The 25,972-nt window shown below is 35.8% G+C and overlaps 1 protein-coding gene across 2 annotated transcripts in view; it reads right to left on the reverse strand.

Moving 5' to 3' along the window:
* LOC123308467 (lachesin) overlaps positions 1-25,972 on the reverse strand; it is a 422,460-nt gene that overhangs the window by 54,202 nt on the left and 342,286 nt on the right. For both annotated transcript variants that reach the window (XM_044891126.1, XM_044891127.1), the window contains one exon: positions 18,964-19,128. In XM_044891126.1, coding sequence (XP_044747061.1) covers positions 18,964-19,128 — 165 coding nt within the window. The remainder of the gene's footprint in view (positions 1-18,963; positions 19,129-25,972) is intronic.

Raw genomic sequence — 25,972 nt, forward strand, 5'->3', positions numbered from 1 at the left:
GTTTCGTTAACCTTGTTCTGGTTAAGTCAGTTTTTTTTTGTGAAAAACATAACTTAGAATTCTGACGAATTACTTTGTTGCTCTAGTATATTTCCTATAACTTATTTAACATCCTTCTCTATTACCTTCCATCAATTTTCATTTCATTTTCCTCAACAAACTCAAGCTCGTGCATCTTCCACACTAAATAACAACTACCTACTCAGTTCAAGTCCAACTTTCGCTCCTTTCCGCTACCGCTACCTAGCACAAATCAAATCCGCTCCCAAAAGTGGCGTCCGCTCCAGAACGTGTTGAGAATGTAGCGCATATGTCACCGAACGTTTGGTAACAGTTGCGCAACTGTTTCGTCCGCTGAATGCGACCAATGACATTATAATGATTGAAGAGTTGTAATAAACATAGACAAAAAAATGTCTATCAGAATAATTCAGAGGTTCAAACGAAAAAATATTTTTTTTCTACAAACGTCAAAAAATGACAAGGTTCGTGCATTGACAACGATATGCGAAGTGACCCTTTTTTTCATTTTCCTTCGTTACCATGACACCGTGCGCGAAGTAGTGTGCGAAATACTTACTTCGCACACTGCATGTAAACTATATGGGATTTTTATATCATAACCCTTATGTTCCTCAATCAAGCAAAAATCCAAGAAATCATTCATTTATTAATGTAGGTATAACAATAATTAAGGCTTTCAAATTGTGAGAAAATTTAACACTACCTAATTTTATTCATTATTCACAATGTTAACATTAATGGTGTAGCCAGTGCACGAACCAATAATTAGGTATTCCTAAACCAGATAACTCAGATTCAGCTCGTGATATCGTAAATTTGGGAGTCGGATAAGACTATCCATTTTTGATTTGCAAGCAACTGCCGTAGAGGTGACAGCACTTGATCCTGAAATTTCAATACTCTTTTTCATATTAAGCTAAACATGTTACTTATTTTAGAATAATATTTTTGACGTTTGTAGAAAAAATTTTGTTTGCATCTCATGCGCGAAATACTTTGGTGATCTCGACTATTTTTTTAACTCGGCTGCGCCTCGTTAAAAAAATCAGTTCTCGATCACCAAAGTAGCATTTCGAGCACTAGATACAAAAATATCTATTTTATACTATAGTGTGAACCCAGAATAATCAAAAGAACCCAGAACAACCGAAATCACCTACGACTTCATTCGGCTGTGAAAAGAGTTCCTTTGGAATAAATTGAAGTGTGAGTTGTGTTGCTCTCACAAGACTAATACCATGGTCAACATCTACTATTCCTCGATGGGATGGACTTTCTGTTCATACTCCTAGTGGTGGTGGCTAGCTACGATTTAGATCATACCAATTGTTTGTTTTTCTTTTTTTAGCAAAGGATTCCATTTCTTTTATTACAAATTTCACCAATTCAGCACATTCGTTTTGCATGTTATTATGACCGAATCTTGCATAGAGCAGCCTCCGGATGCAGACTACAATTTTTGCAAAATTCATTATCTGGGGGATTCAACACAAGAGGTGTTTACAATAGCTCAATAGGGCTACGGATTGTGAAACAAATGCAAACTTTTTGCCATCAATATAATGAATTTTTCTTTGTTCAAAAATGCTATTGATCGTATGTCATCCGATGATTACGAAATCGTTATCAGAGCTTATCAACCCCCTGTTGGAGAACACTACAGGCGTTAGAATGCTCATGCAATTCATGAAGTACCAATTTTTTGTGTGTGGGTGACAACTCACTCGCGAACCGAATGCACACCGTACTCGTTCGATCCCGAAGATTCGAGTTTATAACAGTGTATTTTGTTTAAGAAAATTCGGAATAATTTTATATTATGTCGGAGAAAAACGAGAACGAAAAGATTAACGCAAGGAAGAAACAAATAAAGGCAAATAGTGGTCCAATAACTAGGAATTTGTCAGGGAAATCTAGAACCGATTCAGTTCTCCCGGAGGTAAACAACACCATTATCTCGAAGGAAGTGAAAACAGCTGGAACCACCTCTGATAACGTGAGCGATATTATGAATGAAGAAGTTATCAATGAACATAATGTACGAGGGCAGGTTCAAAACTTAAAGGAACAACAACAGGATGAATATAACGAAGTTTTCACACCAAAGAAGACCGTAATGCGTACTCCACCTGAAGTCAAGAGAACAGGAGATGGACACATAGCAATATCTGGACCATCCATAGGAAAAATAGATATGAACCTACCATTAGTCAGTAGAGATTCGGAAAATACGGAGAATATAATAGAGACTATACTTGATGCGCTAAGAAATCTAAATGATTTTTCGGAGAAAGAAAAACTTGAAAAGACGGATCAAGAACAATTAAGGAAGGCAGTTTTCAAACTCCACGAAAAAGTGACTAAACTTGTTTATAGATTTGGAAAACTCGAAACAGAAAACCGCAAAGAAAATCATCCTAAAAGTAATATCCTCAAGCCCGACGAAATTAATAGAGATACAGAGATTGACAGAGAAGTATACCAGGAAAATCATTCACAAATCAAGACTTACAGTTCGATACTCACTACAAGGAAAAATACGGAAACAACTAAAACTCAAAAATGGAAAACTCCGGAAAAGGAAAATAAATATGAAATATTGATAAATTCAAATAATAGAGAAGAAACTTGCGACATCGTAAAAAATGTCAAGCTAAAATTTAAAGAATTGGGCAAAAATGAAACTCTAAAAAATATTAGACACTTGCAGAAAGGAGGAGTAATATTTGAATGCTATAATGACGAGCAACAAAAACGGATTCAGGAAATTTTGAAAAAACAAGGCAGTCTTCAGACAAAGAACATACAAAACAAGGATCCAATGATTATGATAACGGGAATCAAGAAAGGCTATCAAGAAGATATCTTCAGGAAGGAGCTGATAGAAGATAATCCGCAGATGACAGAAATTTTTGGCCCACAGGTGGAAAATAGCCTCAAATTCATCGCAAAAAAGGTATGTAGGAATAATATGAAAGAAAACTGGATATTTGAAACATCTCCGCAGGTTTTTAAATGGCTGATTAAAAACGAATCGTTACACTTTGACCTCACTAAATTGTATGTTCAAGAATTTGTGGATATAGCAATGTGTTTTAGATGTAGTAACTTCGGGCATATAGCCAAACATTGTCGAGCAGAGCCATGCTGTCACAAATGTAGTGGTAGACATGAATCGAAGGAGTGCACCAATAAAGATCCATTAAACTGTCCAAATTGCAAACGTTTGGGTATTAAGGATAGGAGACACTCTGCAAGAGATCAGAAATGTCCAGCCTATATACAAAGAAGGGAAAAGCAACGCCAATATATCAACTTCAATGGTGATGGTGATGAGCAAACTGATTTTTTATGAAAGAATCGAATCCAGGGACAACTAAACAAAATCAAGTAAGTGACAACTGTGGAAACTTTAGTATTATACACCAAAATGTACAATCCGTGGGTAATAGTATAGACTTAGTAAATGCTCTACTAGAAAGTAACGATGATTGTAAATGTCTATGTATCTCAGAACATTGGAAAACACAAGAACAATTGAAATGTTTCAATGTTGAAAACTTCAAACTAGCTGCTAGCTTTTGTAGGAGGAATGGTTATGGGGGTACAGCTATATATTTGTCTGAAAAATTGGAATATAAAAAAAGAAAAAAAATTGAAATGCTTTCATCGGAGAGCATATTTGAATGCGCTAGTATTGAATGTAAACTCAAGAAAGAAAATATTATTATAATATCAATATACAGACCCCCTAAGGGAGATTTCAAAATTTTCCTCGGGAAGCTAGAGCTGATACTGCATATGATCATATCAGAGAACAAGAAGGTATTTGTATTGGGAGATTTTAACGTTGAGCTGCTCGAACATAATAATTTTGGATCACAACTTCTGGCTGTATTAGCGTCTTTCAATTTGTATCCTTCAATTTTTGAAAACACCAGAATAACACCTACCTCAAAATCATGTATCGATAACATTTTTACAAATTTACCTGATCAGTGCATCTCAAGTTCAGTATTGTTTACGACAATTTCAGACCATACAGCTCAAAAAATTGTACTCAGTTTAGATTTACAGACAAGGAATTCCCCTTATTATAAAAGATTTTTTGATGTGATGAGTAAAAATGAATTCTTTGATGACTTAAAAGAACAAAACTGGAATGAAATTTACGAGGTAGATAATGAGAATGTGAATAAACAATGGCATATTTTCATGAAAATCTTTATGACTATATTTAATCAAAAATTCCCGAAAAAATTATTCAATCAAGGCTATAAATCTAGGCAAAAACTATATGAGACAAATGAAGCGATCCAACAGAAGAAAATTAAATTAGATAATCTCCTATTTTTGAAACAATTAAATGGACATTATAAAGATTTGTATTGTGCAGAAAAAAAAGAATATGAAAAATTATTAGTAAGGGCCAGATCGGAAAATTATGAAAATAGAATAAATAACTCTGACGATAAGAATAAGTGTATGTGGACTATTTACAAGGAAATTACTGGCAAGACGAAAAAATCAAGTGAATGCTTTATCGATGGAAATACAAATGAGGTAGCAAATGCCTACAATAAATATCTAATCGACATTATCCCAGACTTGATGAAAACTAGTGAAGAAGGAAAAGAATATACTTTCAAATTCGAAAACGATAGATCAATAGTATTGGAGCCAGTTACAGAAGAAGAACTAATAGCACTGAATAAAAAGTTAAAAAACAAGCATAGTTCAGGTGAAGATGAAATCCCAACTTCTCTTATTCGTGAAATATTGCCAGCAATTACTGAGATTTTTTGTCACATCGTGAATAACTCTCTCAAAGAAGGAATATTTCCAGACACTCTAAAGCTAGCAGCAATTCGGCCAGTGTACAAAGGCAAAGGGGATAAAAACTGCTTCGATAATTATAGACCAATAGGCTTACTCTCGGGGTTCTCAAAGCTATTCGAACAAGTGGTGTATGTTAGAGTGACCAAATTCCTAACAGAATGCAACATAATTACCGAAAGTCAACATGGTTACCTGACTAACAAATCAACACAAAGTGCTATTTTTCAGCTCACACAAGCAATCCTGAAATATTTAGAGAAGGGCAGTATGGGCATGGGCATATTCTTGGACTTGTCGAAGGCCTTTGATTGTTTAGACAGGAACATTCTCCTAAAGAAACTCGAAAAATATGGAATAAGAGGATGGGCATTAAAATGGTTTGAATCATATTTGAAAAATAGGACCCAAAGAGTGGTTATCCTGCAAGGAGGTACAATGACTAAATCAGACATTCTTGAGAACATGGTTGGAGTTGTTCAAGGCAGCATATTGGGTGCACTCTTGTTTCTCATATATGTGAATGACTTGAGCCTTATAATGGACCATTTGAACAGCTTGACTCGATTCATGGATCCTGTGATAGACCAACAAGATTCCAGCTTAACACAGTTCGCAGATGACACCAGTGTGGCAGTGCAAGGACCAAATATTCGATGCCTTGTTGAAAAAACTGATTTCGTTTTCGGTGCCTTGGTGGAGTGGTTCAGGAAAAATAAATTATGTATCAACAAGGATAAAACAACTGTCGTTATCTTTAGGACTAAGCAGAACAAAATAGAAATACCTGAAATGATTACCGTTGAAAATACACAGCTCGAAATAAAAAGTGTCTCGAAGTTCCTAGGTATTTATGTGGATGAGCAGTTGGACTGGTCTCATCAAATCGATTCCCTGAATAAGAAACTGAACAACATCTGCTATTGCATAAGAATTGTGTCAAAATATCTTAATGACACGGCCAGGAGAACACTGTATTTTGCTAATTTCCAAGGAAGAGCCCGATATGGTATAATGTTTTGGGGATCTAGTTCTGCCATGCAAGATATTTTTGTTACGCAGAAACGTGTCATAAGAGTTATATTCAACATGTCCTATTTACAATCATGTAGAGGAGTCTTTAGATCGAAGAGAATGCTCACAATGTATGCATTGTATATATTTGAAATCCTTGTTTTCGTATATAAGAATAGTCAAGTATTTCCTCGGTCAAATCATTGCTACAATACGCGTAAGGACGACATTTTATACCCTATCCATCGCTTGACACTCTACGAAAAAAGCCCGTACTACATGGGTATTAAACTCTTCAATAAGCTGGATGACAAGATCAAGAATGCCACAGTCGAAAAACAATTTAGGCAGATGTTGAAGCAGTTCTTAATAAATCTTGAACCCTACAGTATAGAAGAGTATATGAGTTATAAAACTGATGGAAACAGATAGAATATTAATTTTGACGTCATTTCATTTCATATTTGTTTTTATTGTATAAAAATGTAATTTAATTTGAAATAAAGAAGCATTGAATTGAATTGAATTGAACTCGGAAATCCCTGATATTGTTTTAGTGAAACGATCAGCTATAGCAAGTGATCATATGATACTTAACAGTATTCTATTATATTTCAGCAAGGTGAAGAAGATTATCATTTCCATGATGGATAATTCCCTCTCAAGTGAAAATACTTCAGACACATTTTTATTAGTTTAACTTATTGATTTTACTATATATTTCAGGTGCTGAAACAGATAAGTCAGTTCTACCTTTGAGTACTAACCCCCCCTACTCAAAGGTTCTACTGATATCCTCTCGATCTGTATATCAAGGCTGAAAATGAGGTTAACACTTATCAGATTTAACCAGGCAAAACTGAATCAGAAGGATATTGCAGACATTACATCTGAACTCATTCCCAGCTCATATTTGCCATCAACTGAATTTCTCAACACTTATTCAGTCCAAAAAGATGCGGATAACGATGCTGAATCTATTTTATATCCAACGACAACAAATAACGATAAAGTCAATTCCTCACACAAGACAAAAGACCTGGTACCAATCACTGACCATCCAGTTGCTACTATTTCGCCAACACAACATAGCCATTTCAATCGAGGCCAATGAAAAAGATAAAAAATCTAAACCAGACAAAGGTGATTTTTTTTAACTTCTGCTCCAAACATGCAAGAAATTATTGCTAAAATCGGACCAAAGATTTCACGGGCAGAAAAGAAGAGACAAGTTGAAAAAAAAATTCTGATGATGATGAAAGAAATATTCCTGCTACCAACACTCCATTATCAGAAAAGATATTGAAACTATCGAGGCACCGTACAACTGCTCAGATAGAAGATCAAATCAAATCAAAAGACTTTTATAGTGTCAATGAATTTAAAATGAGTAAAAACGAAGTAGATTGATTAAAATTGCGTTAAGTAAATGAATATGATGAAAAAACAAAATACCATGTCATTTTGTACGTACTTCCCCTACGCTTATGACAGACTAATGAAATCTGTTAGCGATAAAATTTAAAGAACTTTTTTTGGATGCTTCTGCTGAACTGTAAAAATTTTTTGATGAAGAAAATGAACTTTCCATACATAGAATGCATTGCTGACGAAGTGATGACTCACGAATTAGTAGATTCGGTCATTCAATTGTCATTCATTCTTTAGAATGCTAAAGAAATGAAAAAATTCAATACCAATCCATTGATTGGTAATTATGATGTTACGAAATATCAACCAACCACGTCTATGCAACTGCACCAGACTTGCTTTGAAAAAATTAATTGTCAACGTCATTGAAGCAACGAGAGGAAAGATGCTCTAATACCTCGCATCCTCGTGATTGAAACAGACACGCCATTCGAGTAGAGACATTCCTATAGTGTTTGCGACATTAATCTCGAAAATTTATACACGTAACATCAAGCTTGAAACCTTCAGAGCCTACTAGACGACAGATTTTTCTTGAACGCACGTAATAACGTAAATTAAATAAAATATTATTCTATTTCGAAATTACCTCATTCTTATTGATGAACCCAATACATTAACTAATACAATACATACCACCCACGTTGCCCACAAAATAACCTTCAGACCGAGCTTCAGACACTGTCAGCATAATTGATTTTCAACGATATTACAGTTTGAGCGGTTTTTATTCATCATCAGACATAAATACAGTAAAGATCATTATGAAACCATTCAAATTCGGGACAGCCTTCAATAATCAGCGTCTCCTCCAAATTGGACCTCGTTTTCTCGTAATGGTGATTGCCATGACGAAAAAAATTTCGCTCTTTTCCTTCACGGGTCAGGTGACATTAATGAAGTGTCGTCTTTTCCCAGGTGCAGAGGGGGGACGAAAGGATGAGTCCTTATATTCGGCAAAACCGATAGTCATGTTCAATCTCCCGAACTCTGGAAGGATCCTTAAATTAAAACTTTCTGCTCTAGTGATTTGGAACACGTTATCTTAGTTAGATATGAATAAATGAAAATCACTACTCGTTATGCCGGTTGTACGAATGAACTTCGTTATTTTTTAATTCAAGATTGAAGGATGGTATACTTGTCGTCTGTGATTTTATAAGTTGATGAAAAATTTTGGTGAATTCTTTCAGAATGTTAATGAGGTTTTTTATGAAAATATCGAAACTTTTTTCCACGTTTCAGTTTCTTTCAAGACTGATGGTCTATCGGAATATATTGGTGGATCATTGCTTCTTATTTACATGATTCCGAACATAATGGACAATGGGATAGTCAATGGTCAGTTCCCTATCTCGTAACTCATACAGGGTGAGACTTTGACTCGTACAAATATTTTAACAGTAGATTCTTGAGGTAAAAAAAACATTTTTATACCATTTTTCCGATTCGACCCTGATAAAAAGATATAGCCATTTAAACTTTTCATAATGAGTGGAAAACAAAATTACCTTCAGAATAACTACATAGTTAAATCTGTGAATCTAGAACAGAGTTCTATTCAGCAAAGTAATCAATTCTTCAAATTTCACCGGTACTTCTAAATTTTTGAACATCAACTCATTTTAAAACGACGTAATATACGAGAAAATATAAGGAAAACTTTTATTTTACGAAACGTTCAAATATCCATTAGATAGCGTCCAACTTAGTCTTAAGAGTTGGTTTTTTTGAATTTTTTATATTTTTATGATAAGTAATGCTCATACTGAGAAAACTGAAAGACGTGGGTGATATCTTGTGTTCGAAAAAGATTCATCAAATAAATAAAAAACTACTTCCAAAATTCTTTTCATTCGATAAAACCGTTTGTGAAATAGAACTGAAAATAACATTTTTTTATGGTTTTTCAATAGCCTATAGCCTTTAAACCGAGCTGATTCGGAAAAAATGGAATAGTAAAAAAGTGTTTCTTTTGACCTTAAAATCTACTGTTGAAATATTCGTACGAGTCAGAGACTCACCCTGTATAACTTATATAAATTTCATGTCAACAAGAAAAACTTGAATCCTTCTCTATAAAGGAGTTTTGTATTCACTAATTGTATGTAGGGGCAGCTGGTGACAGTCGTCGTTATATTATTCCTACACTGGCTTAAAATAGCAGCTTCGCTCGCGTAATATTTCATTGTGAAACGCTAGTGAAGATGAAATATTCAAAATAATTCAAGAAAGATACTGAGCAGAAAAGCCTAGAACACCCCTACGAAAAATTGAATCTAACAATGAAAATAATTATGTGATTATCAACACCAAACAATTAGTAATCATGTAACGAAAACCTTCACGATGGAGAACACTGAGTGAAAACAAACTTCAATTGTCTAATGATTCTCGCAACCGTCAAATCAATGGCTTTGTTCAGGACTTGTTTATGAATAATCGATATTTTTGGTGATATCTTCATCATATGGGAAATTGATGAAGTTTTTCACTTACTGAGGTATTCAATAAAAATAGGCTTGTTCGTGGTTCGTACGGTTGTGAACTGTACAGAGCAAGCGCAGCTAGACTTTCCCTACCCCAAAATGGAATTGCGCTTGCTCTGAACAGTCCACAACCGTTATGAACCACTCTATCTCAAACATTTCGAAGAAAAGTGAACTTTTATTCTTTCAAGCATGAAATGATTTTCGACACTTCATAAAATTTTGACATTTTGTGGGCAGACGTTACGGCCAGTTTCATAATCGAATGAAAGTACATACATTAAGTTTAATGCTTTTTTTAGTGTCATTTTAATTAAGACTAAAGGAAGTTTTATAATTGAAGGGGAGGTTTTATTATGTAATTTGCCGTTACTATGTTAACTCCATAAGAGCTTCATTTCCACATTCGGTTTTTCACTAATCCTATAGTTGAGGAGCCCAAGAGGTAAATTCGGGATTTACTCGAGAGTGTCATATTATTATAAGGGGAGATACCTTGGACCCTGTAGAGTAACTCTACCAAAAATTAGACCTGTATATAAGGGGAATTATCTAGGACATCCTTTCAGAGTAGAAAAAAAACACACTCGAGCGTGTCAGATTAAGATATATGTGGTTAATTACATATTGAAAAGTATATATTCTCTTAATCTGACAATTTAAGGGTGGCGAAAATGTATGGGAGGGCGCCAAACTTGCAAAATAAAAACGTCACGTGTACATTCTCGAGCGCGGTGGCTTTTTTTGTAATATGAAGCTAATTGTTCAAGAATAACGGAAAAAAAATAATCTGACAATTTCAGCAAGCCTTAATTTTTTATTCATTTCACATACATTTTTTTCAAAAAAGGTTTTGTTTGACTTTTTTTTTCGATTTGTTTGTTTGTTTTATATCAGCAACTAAACAGACGAAAAAATCCTGAAATTGCTCTGAATGTTCTGGAAACTACCCCCACCCCCTCCATATTTTTAGGAGTAGAGAGTTAAATACAGGTTGTTCTCAAATGTAAGGCTTTTTTTGACAGGTAATAGAACTCCTCAAAATGAGTCATGGTACCAGAAATTCTTTATATAAAATATTCACCAGGGCTGCGTATTTCGAAACCAAAGTTAATCGGAAATCTGAGAAATTCCGTCTCCTCTCCTGGGCTTCAAATTGTTTTCGCATTCATTATAAAAGTTGTAGGGCATAACATTTCCTACAAATTTTGTCCGAAGCAATTTTTTCTACGTCTGAACGTTTTCGAGATATTTGGCGATGAATATACATTAGACTGGGTTTCTACATTAACCTTGGCCTTTCGCTGTGTGGCTAAGCTTTTCGCCCTCTAATTGGAAAACGGTCAAGAGTAGGCAAAATTGCTTCAGACAAAATTTGTTTAGAGATTTAATATCTACGACTTTCGTATTGAATACAGGAACGATTAGAGGTACAGGAAGGGAGATATTTTGAAAAAATTCATTTTTATCATCTTTGAACTGTCAGATTAAGAAAACCCCTCTTGATTAGTGTCAGATTAATAGGTCAACACGTTTGCAACACCGAGATTAACCATCCGTGTGAAAATTTGATACGTTCGAGTATGTACAAGTAACGATTTTTTTTGCCTTTTTAAAGGACCGCTATGACCTTGCGTCAAGTCCGAATTGTCAGTCCCTTGAAAAGTAGCTTCCTTTTCGTCCAATTAACATATCCTCTGAAAATCTGACACGCTCGAAAAAATTTGTTTTTACGATTTTCAACTCTTCCTTACGGCCAGCCCCATCACGTATTAACATGAATTTATCTCAGAGACACGTAGGGCATATACAGTATTTTAATCTGACACGCTCGAGTATGTACACCTGACGATTTTTTTTACATCTTTGAGACCCTGCAGACGCTTTCCCCACCGCTGAAAGTGCATACATCATAGAACCTTTTTTTCTTTCTACCATCTAATCTTCAAAATCCACTAGGTCTCCACGACGCTCGCAGCAGTCGATATTGTATCGACCAGTTTCATAAACGAAGTCAAAGTCCCTTCAATTTGAAAGCTTCCTTTAACCCTACTAATAATGACACTAAAGGGCCTTTAAGTTTGATTATCAAAGTAGCCGTATGAAGAATTTGTACCAATTCTAACAAAATAGTTCTGCTGAAACTAACCGTCAATTTATATTTCCACCCTAGAGTTCACCGTTATTCCTTTCCATAGATTCCCGAATCGGTATCTGATGATTTTCACCATTGAACCCAACCGAACTCCGAAATTTCCAATCTCAAACTCATTCCTAACGCAGTAATTCTTCCATTGTCCCAAAAGTTATAATTCCAACTGCGGGCTGAGAATCCAGATAGATCTCTTAACTGAGTTCGATAGTCGAAAACAAATTCGCAAGTTGTTCCGAGACGTTATCTCTCGTCTGACAATGGCGGAAGGAGTTTGAACAGAAATCTGGAACCGCGATGGAGCGGACCATTCGATAAACTTTGTTGAACGATGATAGACCGAACGTGTCTAGGGGTATGTTGAGCTCGGTCACGAAATGCATTGTTATCAATCTCGGGTCGGGGACATTGCTACATCTTGTCATTCAGCTAGTGCTAGGTCAATAGCAATAGAAAGTAGATTGAAGAGGAGAATAATGCCCAGACTAATGTTCACAACATAACAATAGAAAGATGATTAACAAAAGTGCTGCCTTCTAACAACAATCATATAACGCATAATAGATACAAGACAAAAAGTGACCAACGAACGAGTGAGGTTGCTAACTATAGGGGACATGGATGAATTTCTCAAAATAAACAAGGCAGCAAAGAATGGGAGTGTTAAAAAATTGCGAAACTCTGACAAGCTGTAACTTCGTCATAACTTTGGTGATGCTGGATGACCCGAGATGCAAAGTACCTATTTTTCTTGGTCTGTATGCCACTGACGCAAGGTATTTTTTTAATCCCCTCTTGTTGGAAAGCCGAAAATTTCCGTGTTCCAGCACAGAATTTGGGAATAATGGAAGGTCTTACAAAGTTATTTTTGATGTTGGGTAGATTGTTAGGGCAGCAACCTCGCATACAATGCATTGCTATAAAAATACCGTTATTTTATGAAGTGATTTTAGCAATTACTTGGACATTTCTTCGCCAATGTTAGATTTTTCGCTGGTGGTGTAAAGTACAATTCCTAATCTTAAAGTACCTGGTGCCGAGCAAAAATTATTGAGTTAGTTAATTCTATAATCTATGGTGCCGAGTACATTTTTGCAAGTTGTTGTTTTTGTTGTACACAATTTTGAGAGGTCTTTGTGAGAACTAATGATATAATATCAAAATTTCAGCTGGCAGAGATATCGATTTCTGTTCCAGTGAGTTCAAGGAATCATATGTTGAAGAATCAGCCTTGCTAAAATTCTTTCTCGTAAATGTTGTTAGCTCTGAAGCCCGTATTAATAGTCAGATCTCAAACAGGATACTTTCTCAAGATAGTGACAGCATCTCAAGAAGACGGATTCTTAATAAACTCATATCAAGTGATTATCAGTTTGATACTATCTCAAGATAGTGACAGCATCTCAAGAAGACGGATTCTTAATAAACTCATATCAAGTGATTATCAGTTTGATACTATCTCAAGAAACTAGACTTGAAACTCAACTTATGAATGTCTTGAGTAATGGTCTTGAGATATACTTGAGACTACAAAACGAAAAGAGAAATTAGTATTTTTATTTTTGCTTAATATTTTCAATACTGTGGCTCACAATAAAGTGTAACGAAGCAGGTTTTTCAATATCGAACGAACGAAATATGTCACATATTTGATCAACCGCCGATGCATGTGGCCCAGATGGGATCTCGGTGTGCAAATTCACTCGCGAAATTAGGTGAAAGGGATGTCGATGAAGGGATTGTTTTTCGACCAAACCGCGGAAGTAGCAGAGATAACACAAACAACTTTCTGTTATCTGTAGGAAGTAGTGCCATCGAAGTAAGACACTGTAGCTTTGAAACAGTAGAACCCTGGACGTAACATATGACTGCAGCTTCAATCCTATAGCATGAGGCCTACAGAAGAGATTGTGAGATACCACCCACAGGACCAGAGTATCCTCAATACTTCAAACTTGAGGGGGAGGCGGAGTTTTCATCTTTGGAGCAAACCAACCCAACTTCCATTTCGAGATCATCTTGAGTCAGGGTTCGACCATACTCAAAATTTGACGTTCCCAAAACCTATCTTGAGATAATTTGAGGAATTGAGTCACATTTATAATAAGCGCCTACTCAAGTGTGATCGCCGATTGAGACGTCATCTCAAGACGCTTGTGAAGACATTCTCAATACTTGAATCTGACTATTAATACCGGCCTTAGACTATATCATTGATTTAAAACAAATTGACATTTACCCGTCAATCGAGTGTTGATTCTCCGATCAAGCTTCATGAAACCGGTCGGCGGGTGAAAATAAAAATTATTTATTTTTTGGATATAATCCATTATTTCCAATAAATGCTGTGTTTTAAAAATGCACATAAATCGATTTGAAAATGTTAGGTAAAGTATAAAGAAAGGATTAGAGAATACAATTTTTTGATAGATGTAAGTCATTCAACATTCTCCTAGACGAGCTTGAGTTTGAGAAAATTGAAGGCTGACTGAAGATTCTGAATGAAGGATCTTGCCGGCGATTGGTGAAGCGAAAATGAACAAGGATGACGAGATAACGTCCTCCGCAAACTCAGGGAACTTGAGATGACCGAGTTGTCAAAATTTGATAGGGGGGTCTTTCTGCCGGATGCTCTTTTGTCCCATTGTAGTGGCTGATAGAATGTGAATAGATAGGATGACAATTATTTCGGGAACGGGAGATTCAAGTTCGCATGAGTGAAATGCCGTATATTCTTGAGGGTCACTTCAGCTGTTGCATCGAGGATAAGAGATGGATTAGGTTCTTAGGGCGTGAAAACTGTAGATACATGTTCGCTACCTACTTACAATGTGAGTATTAGATCATAAAGACTGCTTCTATAAGTATTCGGACATGCAAAGGTTCAACAAAAAATAGCATCGTTATATTAATTTATACTATACACTATTCCAGAACTAGTGAATCAAACGTCACATCACGATAGAGTAGACCAAATACTATCGAATGACACCAAAATTAGTTCAGCGAAAATGTATCGTTTCCAAAAAAAATCTTATCTAAAATTGGCGATTTTCGAAATAATTTTTCCAACCACAGAGCCAATTTGTTATTAAGGATAACGTTTTTCACCCATATTAGTCCTAGATTATTGTATCATCACCCCTATAGAGGGAGTTTATTCTGAGTTATAGAAATTATGTAGAAAAAATGTTTCAATTTACATTTACTGAGGTTTTAGATTGAAAACTTGAAATAAATTTAATTAGGTGTGATAATGAAACAATCAAGGATTCATATGAGTTGAAAGCGCCATCCCAAAATCACAAACTGGCCCAGTGGATAAAAAAATTGGTTCTTCAATTTCAGGTATTTTCATAATATTTTAATTATTTTAGAAAGGCCACGAACTAATGTTGGTGTCATTCGATTACATTTGGTCTACTCTATCGTGGTGTCACGTTTGATTCACAAGTTTTGGGACATCCTGTATAATAATCTTGTAAGATAGATTTATGTTCCAAGATACTGATCCACAAAACCGGTCATGTGGTGCATCGAAACCGATGTCGGATTAATGTGTGAAAAAATTACGACAAGGATGCTGGAAATTCTGAATCTGAAAATCCCGATGCACAAAGAGATTAAAGATTAAAGCCATAATTGACTGGTCTATCAAACTTCATGGTCACACCACCTTTATGGATAGTTCGATGGTAACAATCACAGGCAACAAATATAGGGGTGGGCTCTGGACATTGAGATGTTGCTATATGATCTGCGTTGAAAAAAATTTGTCGTCATTCGTTAAGTAGTTTCTGTAATTTTGAATATAGCTATTCTGTGCCTGAACGAAATATTTAGTTTCTTATTAAATAAATCAATCAGGAGTACTACGGTGTGGTATTTAATTTATTTATGTCAAAAACCAAGCGCTTTCGGTCTAAAACAAGACCATCATCAGGGTTTTCCTAGAATGGTGAAAAAGGTTGTATAATAATAACAAATACATAGATATAGTAGTTACCCGTCTAGGAAACTATCGCAATTGTCGGCGAGTAAGTAAAGGTATCGCAACAACAAATTTGGTACATTCGAAATGGTAAAACTAAAACTTCAGAAACATATAAAAATCATATCAACGACGCAATTAAGGGGATCATGAACAATCATAAGAATGACATAAATGTAGTAATGACATAAATATCATAACCTCGAGAAACCCCGAGAAAGACAGGAAAGAAACATCTAAACTATCAACATATTGTTAAATATGCCGACCGTAGGGTGACATGAAATAAATATGGTCATAGGCGTAGTGGTCTAGGGGAATCTCGAAATCATTACAAATTAAAAATTAAAAAATTAATTAATAACATTAAAATTGGGACACAATGCGGAAACGAACACACAAAAGTACACCTACATGACAAGAACCTCAAGAGTTACATCAAACTCTTAACTAAAGGAGTGAAAGTATTATTTAAATTTAAGTTCACCTGAGTGTTTACACAATTCGTATTTGAACTCAACTCACGTAATATCTCGATATCTTCTAAAAGGTTCATCTTAATGTTATATCTATTTGCTGTAAGTCTGTGGAGGATCTTGGAGTTATGGTTGGGGCTGAATGAATGGCCCGTGAAATTTAGATGGTGACCAAATGCCGATGACTGAGGCCTATTTAAGTGCTCTTTTATTCTAACTTCCAATCTTCTTCTTGTCTGTCCAACGTATGAAATATCGCAATCGTTACATCCCAACCTATATATGCCTAAATAAATTAAATACCACACCGTAGTACTCTTGATTGATTTATTTAATAATTTATCCTCTGGTGTGCACTGCCATCCCCATAGTATTTAGTTTCTGCTGTACCAGTTTTCTGGTAAACTGTCGATTAGCGTCTTGGATTGTTGTTGACTTAAAATAATCAACACATTATAACAATGGGTTTAAACGACGTAAAAAAGCATTTATAATTGAATCCTGCTTCAGAAATAAGAAAAAATATAGAAGTCGAAAAGAAATATTCATTAATAATCAACATAAAATAATTGATAAGTATGCAACGAAAGCCCTCAAGCAAAGATTCGCACAATCTGCCTGAGATATAACCCAACAATTCCCTACGGTCTACGGGCATTATCACTTATTAGGTACGAACCTAGTGCAAATCGAAATGATCGTGCCCCTTTAAGTAATAACCTCGACTCGAAGTAGCAGTCACGTCTCTCGCCTAGATTCCCATTTCTTTTCCTGTCATATCTCGCTAAATATCGGTTGGAAAACTATGCTGTGAAGAGCATCCCTCTCATATTAATTCATTCCATACCAGTCAAAAACCGTCTTCAAATGGGACATTTAGTAAAGCCTCCCTCCGACCTTTCTCTAGTCAGCGCTCCTGACCAGCTCCGGTGGCCACGCATAGTATCCCAATTCTGCGGTGCGCTAATTGACCGAAGCAGCAGCCCCACTCACAGTGTTTTTCAGAAACGAAAAACTACACATTACACATTTTTTTATGATTCTATGTAAGTAATTTAAGTAATTCTCTTTGTTAACTCTGTGGAATTCACTTCGACTTCGCATTGTTCACATTTAGATTTGTAACACCTTCATTGTTCATCTCGTCAAATTAATATAATTTTAAGTCTTCTCAGTCAATTCTGGTGCTGATTCGTTCAACTCATAATGTAATGTACACACAGTCTTCTCAAAATAATTAATTTAACCATTTTCATGATCTTTTCATTCTGATGAAGTGAGTCCTCTAGCAGGATATTTCAGAATCTTCAAATTGATTTATAATCCATGCTAGTACTGCTCAATTGACCACTCGATTAAATGCCTTCTCAAGAATATGTATTTGGTATTTTATGATATTTATAATTTACATTGATTTTCAGACCTCTCAAGATTTCTCACATGGAAATAGGTATAAAGCACCAGAATTGAGTCTTCTCAAGTCTTTCTCATTGATAAAGAATACTGATTTACTGTCTTCTCATGCTAATTTCTTTAATTTGAATCAGTTTATTTCAGTTCTCAGCCAACCTGCTCAATTACATATGACTAATTACTATTGTCGAGTTTCAGATGAATGGATGAATGAATCCTCATGTTCTCCAGGGTGGATCCTGGATTTAGTAGTTTTCCTTCAGAACACGATGTGAACTTCTCAACTATGGTTCAACGATCAATGGTAAACCATGATATAGGTCCCTGGCTCCACCCTGGAAGGCCCGCTCTGGTAATCGTGCACACTCAATTGGTATGATCTACTCATTGTCACTTGTACTCTCATTGATACCATCTCACGTTCATTCATCTTGCCCGATATATGTACATTTTAGTTTTCAGCCTTCTGCACTACTCGAAACCAACGATAAGTGGTTTCCCTCATTAGTACTCTCGATTTGTACCTCTCATGATTTATCAAATCTGACCTCAAAAGACTTCTCATTTGAACTGCTCTGGATTACTTCTGCTTTTAGTTAAATAATGTCTCTCTGAGTCTATAGATGTTGTTAATATTTGTTTTTTATAACTCTATTATATAGCTTCATGCAGGTGACTTATTCATTTTTTGATTGTGAACGATATAAAATAAAGGTTTTTACACCATGTTCAACTCAATTATCTTGTCATACAGTCAACTACTCTTCTTCAAAAAATCAAAACACCCTCGATATTGAATAGTCATTTTCTTGCAGAAATAAATAAGGGTATCAAGGGTTAATTCTGAATATTCATCGAAATATAATTTTTTCCGGAATTCAATTTCCAATTACCCATTTTCATTGGAAATATACCACGGAAATGAAACCATCTATCATCGGATTTCTTTTCGTAAATGCTAAGAGGCGATACAACAAGAATATTATTTCGCCAAAAAGAAGCTCAGGCCTAAACCCTCATCTCGGGCAGGATGTGATGTGTCAACATCCGCTGCGAGGCCCTTTTTCGAACCCCATTATATCTTCCCTCTCCAACCCCTGTGATTAAACTCCTCCAACAAAAACAGCCCCTACTCACCTGGCACTCGTAAGTACCGTTGTCCCTTTTTTGCACATACTTGATCTGCAGGGTCCAGTCGTCTGAACCTTCGCTGTGGAGAATCTGGAAGCGCTCGTCGTTGGTGTAAGTGAACACTCCTGAAGACAGGATATGCCAATCTCTCCTCCTCACCCAGGACACTTGCTGAAAGAAAAATTTAATGAAAATTCCAGTTGCGTTTGGTTTTCTGGGTTTGAAATAACAGAGGAATGTTTAATACAACTTGATTTATATTTCTCACGAATAACCATTCAGTTTACGGGTCACGAATAATTCTACGTCCTCTTCGTTGTACAAAACAGAGTAACTGTTCTATTATATAACAGAAAGTAACATGAAATACAAATATTTGTATTTTGTGATATGAAAATTAAAAAACTCATTATCACAGAAAATAATTGTATACGAGGATGTATTGATATCTATTTAGCCTTGTCCAGTTCAATGCATAAAAAAATATTGCGTTACCATAATAACGAACAATAACTCATTAGAAGTCTCAGTGCGAAGTTTGAGGTCAAAAAATAAACCAGAGTTACGCAATAAATTAAAAGAAAGAAGATGTCCACTGAAATAGTGAAGTGAGTATCATCAAATGCCTGTACTTAAGGTACAGGCTAAGTAGTACAGGTTAAGAGGTGAGCAGATTTACGAAGATATGCTTAATACCCTTGGCGATCAATGTCCTTCGTATGCGACCGTGAAAAATTGGACTGCAAGCTTCAAAAGAGGTAAATTTTCCATTGAAGATGATGACCGATCGGGAAGGCCAGTTTCCAGTGTATCGATACAGTTCATGACATGATATTTTATCAGACCGTCGAATTGGGCTAAAACGGATATCTGAAGCACTGAATATTTCATACGAAGGCGTTCATCATATAGTTCACGTCAATTTGGACATGAGAAAAATTGCTGCAAAATGGATCCCCAAATGTTTGAATGTTGACCAAAAGCGTGCAAGGATAGAAGCATCGCGTTCGATCTGTGCTCGATTTGAAAACGATGTAGACTTCTTAAACTCTATGGATGAGACTTGGGTACATTTCTACGATCCAGAAACAAAGCAACAATCGATGTAATGGCGACACTCTGGTTCTCCAAGACCTAAGAAGTTTCGTGTCCAAAAATCTGCTGGAAAAGTTCTTGCTTCAGTTCATTGGGATTGCCATGAGTAATCTGATTGATTTTTTGGATAAGGGTAGAGCAATAACTGGAGATTGCTATTCGACATTACTGACCACTCTACGGAAAAAATTAAAGAGAAAAGACGCGGAAAGCTATCCAAAGGTGTTTTGTTTTTCCTGTCTGCATGCCGTTAAAACTTTCATAATAGTATATTTCAGACATTAAACTATATTCACAATTGAAATTTTGTTTGATTCTATAACGGGCTAAGAATTTTTCAATATATCCTCGTACATTCAATTTCTATTAAATGAAAAATTTTTCGATATAAGGTTGGAACTTGATGTTTCATTCTGGTATTTAAATATCAAAAGTTTCAATTTATTCATCGAAGATTATTAAAATAATGAATTATTTGATGCCCTCTCATTACCTGTTCTAGTTCTATTGCTCATGATTATTTATATAATGTAGTGCCAGCCATGCTAAAAAAAATTACAGCAGCTTTTCCTTCATTATCAGTTCAAGAAGTTGGCTAATTTGAGAATTTCCATCACTCTAGTTTCAGACTTTGCCCTAATTGATAAATTGATGATTAGTTCACCTGAATTAGTTATGTACCCTCGAACTTCGAAGTTCAACTGAATGGTCGAAATTAGCCTTGACTTCTTGAAATGCAGAATAGGCTCTTCAAGTTTGTAACCTAACCTTTAACTTGTCTTAAACTCGAAATGTAAAATACGATCCAGAAGATCTAAGCAAGGGTTGTCATTAAATATTCTTCATCAATTATGTGCCTCACCGGTGAGAGTTCTGTTTCTCCGATAAGATGAGATAGAACCAAAACAATGGCCTTCATTTACTTTCTTTGATAAAATGGTCTTTCCGTTACTGCCTCGAACGATGCCGTTGGGCTAGTTCGATTGGAAACGTTGGATTATCGTTACATTAAGGCGATATTCATTATTGTAGAGCAAATCAATCTTATTTATAGAGTCTCTATTACGAAAATGTAAACTATGTTATGTTATCATGGAAGATATAAATATTTTATGCATAAACGCTAAACATAAAGGAATATCAAACGAGTCAGGCAGATCTTACAAAGCTCAATATCATATTCTTCATTTTAGCCTTGAAATGTTTTTGATTAAATCATTCTTCCTATTGTCTTTGTTGTCCATTTTCTATCATTGAATATTATAATTTCAGCTTGGAAGTTATGAGTGATAATTATTCACCAGAGTGATATATGAATATACAATAAGAATGGATGAGAAGTAGATGGCATAAAATTAAACAGTATTGGTATTTTCCTTAGCGAAACACATTATTTTTAATTACTCTGTAATTCGACAAGAGGTATGATAAAATTATAATAAAAATTTCCAATGTTGTCCAGCCAATGCCCTGGGCTCCCCTCCTATATACGCCCCTGTCTGAAGATACTTTGGTGGATCAGAGGTTCCGTAACACATTGTTTTCACATTGACCGAGTTTTTTTGGCACGCCTGATATGCTTTTTGCGAATCCTTTGATGAAAAATGATATGAAGGCCAGAGGAAATTCCAGGTGAAGCTTTCCATTGCGAGCAGCAAAGGATTCTACTTATGATCATATCGGGCAAGTAAAAAACAAAACCGACAAACTTCGCTATTTTATTTCCTACCTGATGTTTATGCCACTGCATATTATATGTTCAGATAGATTATTTCAAGCAGGTAATTTTATAAAAAGTATCAGCGTGTTCAGAATAAATAAGGTAGTTTCCAATTATTGAGTTTTTTTATTTTGAACTTTTTCGAACGTATTACCAATTTCAACTTATATACTGAGTGTCAAGACTCATTCAATTGCCAATACTTCATAGGGGATATATAATGGTAGGAGTCATGTTTTCATAAACTCATAAACATAACAGAAACGTGATGCCCGGTTTCTGAACTAGTTCAATTACCGTCATATAATTATCAGTTTGAAAATTTTAACGGACAGATAAACTCTCGTTACATTTGTTTCTGAGGTCACTGTCAATGTTTTGACGACTGTCAATTAGATTATTGGTGATTTGAATGAATTTATCCTTTCATCACTACTAATTACTTATAATCCAAAACGCTACTTTAGTAGCAGTAGTAGTAGTAGTTATCTACTGAAATGAGGTTGAATGCCTGCAAACAAGAATATGGAAGGTAGAGAGAAGGAGAACGATCGCCGTACTAAAATGTGTCCCCGAAAACGGGGAACGTAGGCTAGGAGTCGCTGCGATCGCTACGTTTATCGATAAGAGGGGGGGGATTTAAGCGTCAATTTTAAATGAACAGCCTTTTTTATTTTATTTTATTTTAGGTTATGTGTCATAGTGGTTTTTCTGATGAAAATACCTTTCTTCAAATCTATATTTAATATGAGTTCTCTGAATTATATGCAACAAAATACAAGTCATATTATAAAGGGGACTATTTTATGAGCTTTATTCACTCATAATGAAAGACGAAATCAATGAAATTCAAACGAAATAACGATTAAAAAAATTGTACCTACTTTTGTTTATCATTCTTTATCGAAAACAGGTATGTTAGTTGGTTTACCGTAATCTTCAAAATTATATGAATTCGCAGTTAGGAGTAGTATACACATCAAGACAATAAAAGGTAGCAATCTCAGATTTATCACTTAGGTATTACAGTAGATTCTGTTTCCAATACTCAGCTGAGAACCGATATAAACCATATATTATGTTATGCCAACAAAATTCTTCAAGAATATCCACTTCCGAACCTTGTAGTTTTATTGGTTAGATATTCTTATTCAGAAAAGTCTTCTCACGGGGGATGACAATTTCGATTTCGTTTATAATGAATTCGTCAGCTTTTTTTTATATCTTCATCGCAAAAGTGCTCTTGACACATGTGCTACTCCAAATATAAGTCAATAATCACACGTCTTAGCACAAAATAGTTTTATTTATTTTCTCCAAATTCAATCCAACACTTCATATCTAAATCTCAAAAACCCCGTAACTATATCAACTACAAAAACTCAAATCTCCTCCATTAATATTCCTGTCGACCATAGAAACTTTGCTGCCGACACGTTCCACTCATACTTCAGCTTGTACAGTGCCACATTCCCTCCATTTTTTTCAACTTCAGTAACGGCAGCTTTCCTGATACTTTAGATATTTCCTTCTCTGGTTCACTTTCGTTGATAAGCTTCGGAGATAAGGGATGTGTAATGGGATTTGGCGATTCTGACCTAAGATCTGGTTTGTTTCTGGAAATATCAGTTTCATCGCACCCCTGTATTGGTTCGGGGAGTTTCTTCAAGTGGCTAACGTGTCTTTTTACTATCTGGCCATCTTCACTTGAAAGGGTTACTTCATTTCCCTTTCTTTCCACTACAGTGAACTCTTCGTTATTGAATCTCGGTATCAGTTTGTTAGGAATTATCATATTCTTCGCTAACACTTTGTCACCTTGTTTTATTTCGATTATTTTTGCTCGTCTTGATGAATCTTCCTTTTCCTTTCCTTTTTGTTTATTCACCATGTCATTTTCGCGCGCTTCTTCGTCTACCGGCTCAACAACTAGATCTGCCATAGATGGGATTTTGTCACGAATGGTTCTGTTGAACATCAGTTCTGATGGTGATTTACCGGTAGTTCCATGTGGCGTTACATTATACATCATTGTAAATTTTTGAAGTTCCGTTTTAAAATTTTGTTTATTTGCCTGAGCTATTTGTAATCTCTTTAATATAGCCCTATTCATGTTTTCTACTTCGCCGTTTGCTTGAGGCCAATATGGTGGTGTGTGGATCAATTCAATATTATTGTGTGAACAATAATTCTTGAACTCTTGACTGGCAAATTGGGGTCCGTTGTCCGCTCTAATAGATCTTGGTATTCCTAGGCGACAAAATATCTCTGACAAGTGATTTATAATGACAGCGGAGGTAGTCGTTCTGAGAAATTTTATTTCTTGGTACCTTGAATAGTAGTCTATTATGACCAAGAGTTGATCTTGATTTGGCAAGGGTCCCATAAGATCTATTGCTACACATTGCCACGGCCCTTCCGGGAATTTATGCCTTTTCATCGGTGGTGGTTTATCCGGAATTGTAACTAATAAGCAGCCTCTACAATTTTTTACAAATTTCTCGACTTCTCTGTCCATAAATGGCCACCAAACCTTAGCTCTCAGTCTCCTTTTCATCACCGTCTCTCCCGGATGCCCCTCGTGGGCTAATTGTAATACCTCGGCTTTCAACGAATCAGGTATAACTAGTCTACTTCCTCGCAGAATTACTGATCCTATTGTCATCAGCTCTTGGCGAAAGGGGTAAAGAGCATTTTTGTCTGCAATTTCCCAACAATCATCCTTGATCTTTTTTACTGCATCAGATATTTTCCGATCATGTTGACTCTCACTTATAATTTTGCTAATATTCATAGCTGCTGGTGAGTCAATTTCAAGCAGGGCACGGACGTGATATTCGTTTTCCTTGTCGAACGATGGCTCTTCATCGAGTTGGCATAATCTTGATAATGAATCGGCTATATTTAGTTTCCCCGATTGGTAGATAACTCTGAATTTGTAAGCCTGTAGCCTGAGAACCCATCTTTCGATTCGAGCTGGTGACAATAGGATCAGTAATTCTGCGAGGAAGTAGACTAGTTATACCTTTGTGGGTAATGAAAGTAGTAATAGGGCGGCTTTCCTCATCAAGTTCAAGTTGGTGGTATGCATTGGCTAAATCAAGTCGAGAGAAAAACTTTGCTCCCCGGAGTTTAGTCATGAAAGAGTCGAAAGTTGGAATTGGGTAATTCTCCCTCAGAATTGCTTCATTGGCACGGCGCATATCCACACAAATGCGGATGTCATCGTTGGGTTTCAAAACCACTACTATGGGTGAGATCCATGCACTTGGTTCAGTAACTTTCTCTATGATATCAGACAAAAGTGCTTCTTTTAGTTTTCTCTCTACTTTAGCCTCTAAAGTAATTGGGACTCTTCTGACTGGTTGTTTAACAGGTTTGATTTGAGAATTGATTGTCAATTTGACTTTGATATTTTTAATCTTAGGGAACGATTTTATTTCCTCGATGTGGTTAATGTTCAAGCCTAATTTCAGGATACCTAATCGTTTTGCGACATCTTTACCTAGAATCGAGATGTCTCCCTGTTCTACAACATAAAAGTTTGTAATTATTTCGGGCTTACCCTGTAAACTCACTGTTGTTTCGAACGTGTGACTGACGTCCAGAGGTTCTCCCGCTGCGTATCCTCTGAGGGAATGTTGGGATTGAGGGTTGATGTCCCATGTTACAGCTTTCATTTTCTTTAACGATTGCCAGTCACCACCATTTATTATATTCACTTTCGAGCCTGAATCTATCAATACGGTGATAGGTACACCTCCTATGTTGCATTCTATAAGGTCATCATTCTGGTCTTCTGGACATATACCTGACACCTTGAAGCATTGGAAATTTCTAATGCCAACTGTCCCTTCCATTTCTGTTTCTTCTTCCTCTATACGGTTAACCCTAGAACTTACCCTCCTTCGTTTGTTTTGAGGTTCATGTGAAGAATTTCTGTTATAAGAAAACCGTTTCCTTTGTAGGTCGGTTCTGCATAGAAATGCATAGTGGCCTACAAACCCGCATTTATTACATTTGGAATTTTTAGCAGGGCATTCTTTTGAAGGTACAGAATGGTTGCGTTTTCCACATCTTGTACAGTGAGTACCACGGTCGTTGTTGAAGGGTTCAATTTTGTTGACACCGAATGATGTACTAGGTCCCGTGTCAGCTAAATCCATAGCTTTAGACTGACTACCAATTTGTTCGTGAATT

Source organism: Coccinella septempunctata, chromosome 2 (genome assembly GCF_907165205.1).
Source record: "Coccinella septempunctata chromosome 2, icCocSept1.1, whole genome shotgun sequence".
Lineage (NCBI taxonomy): Eukaryota > Metazoa > Arthropoda > Insecta > Coleoptera > Coccinellidae > Coccinella > Coccinella septempunctata.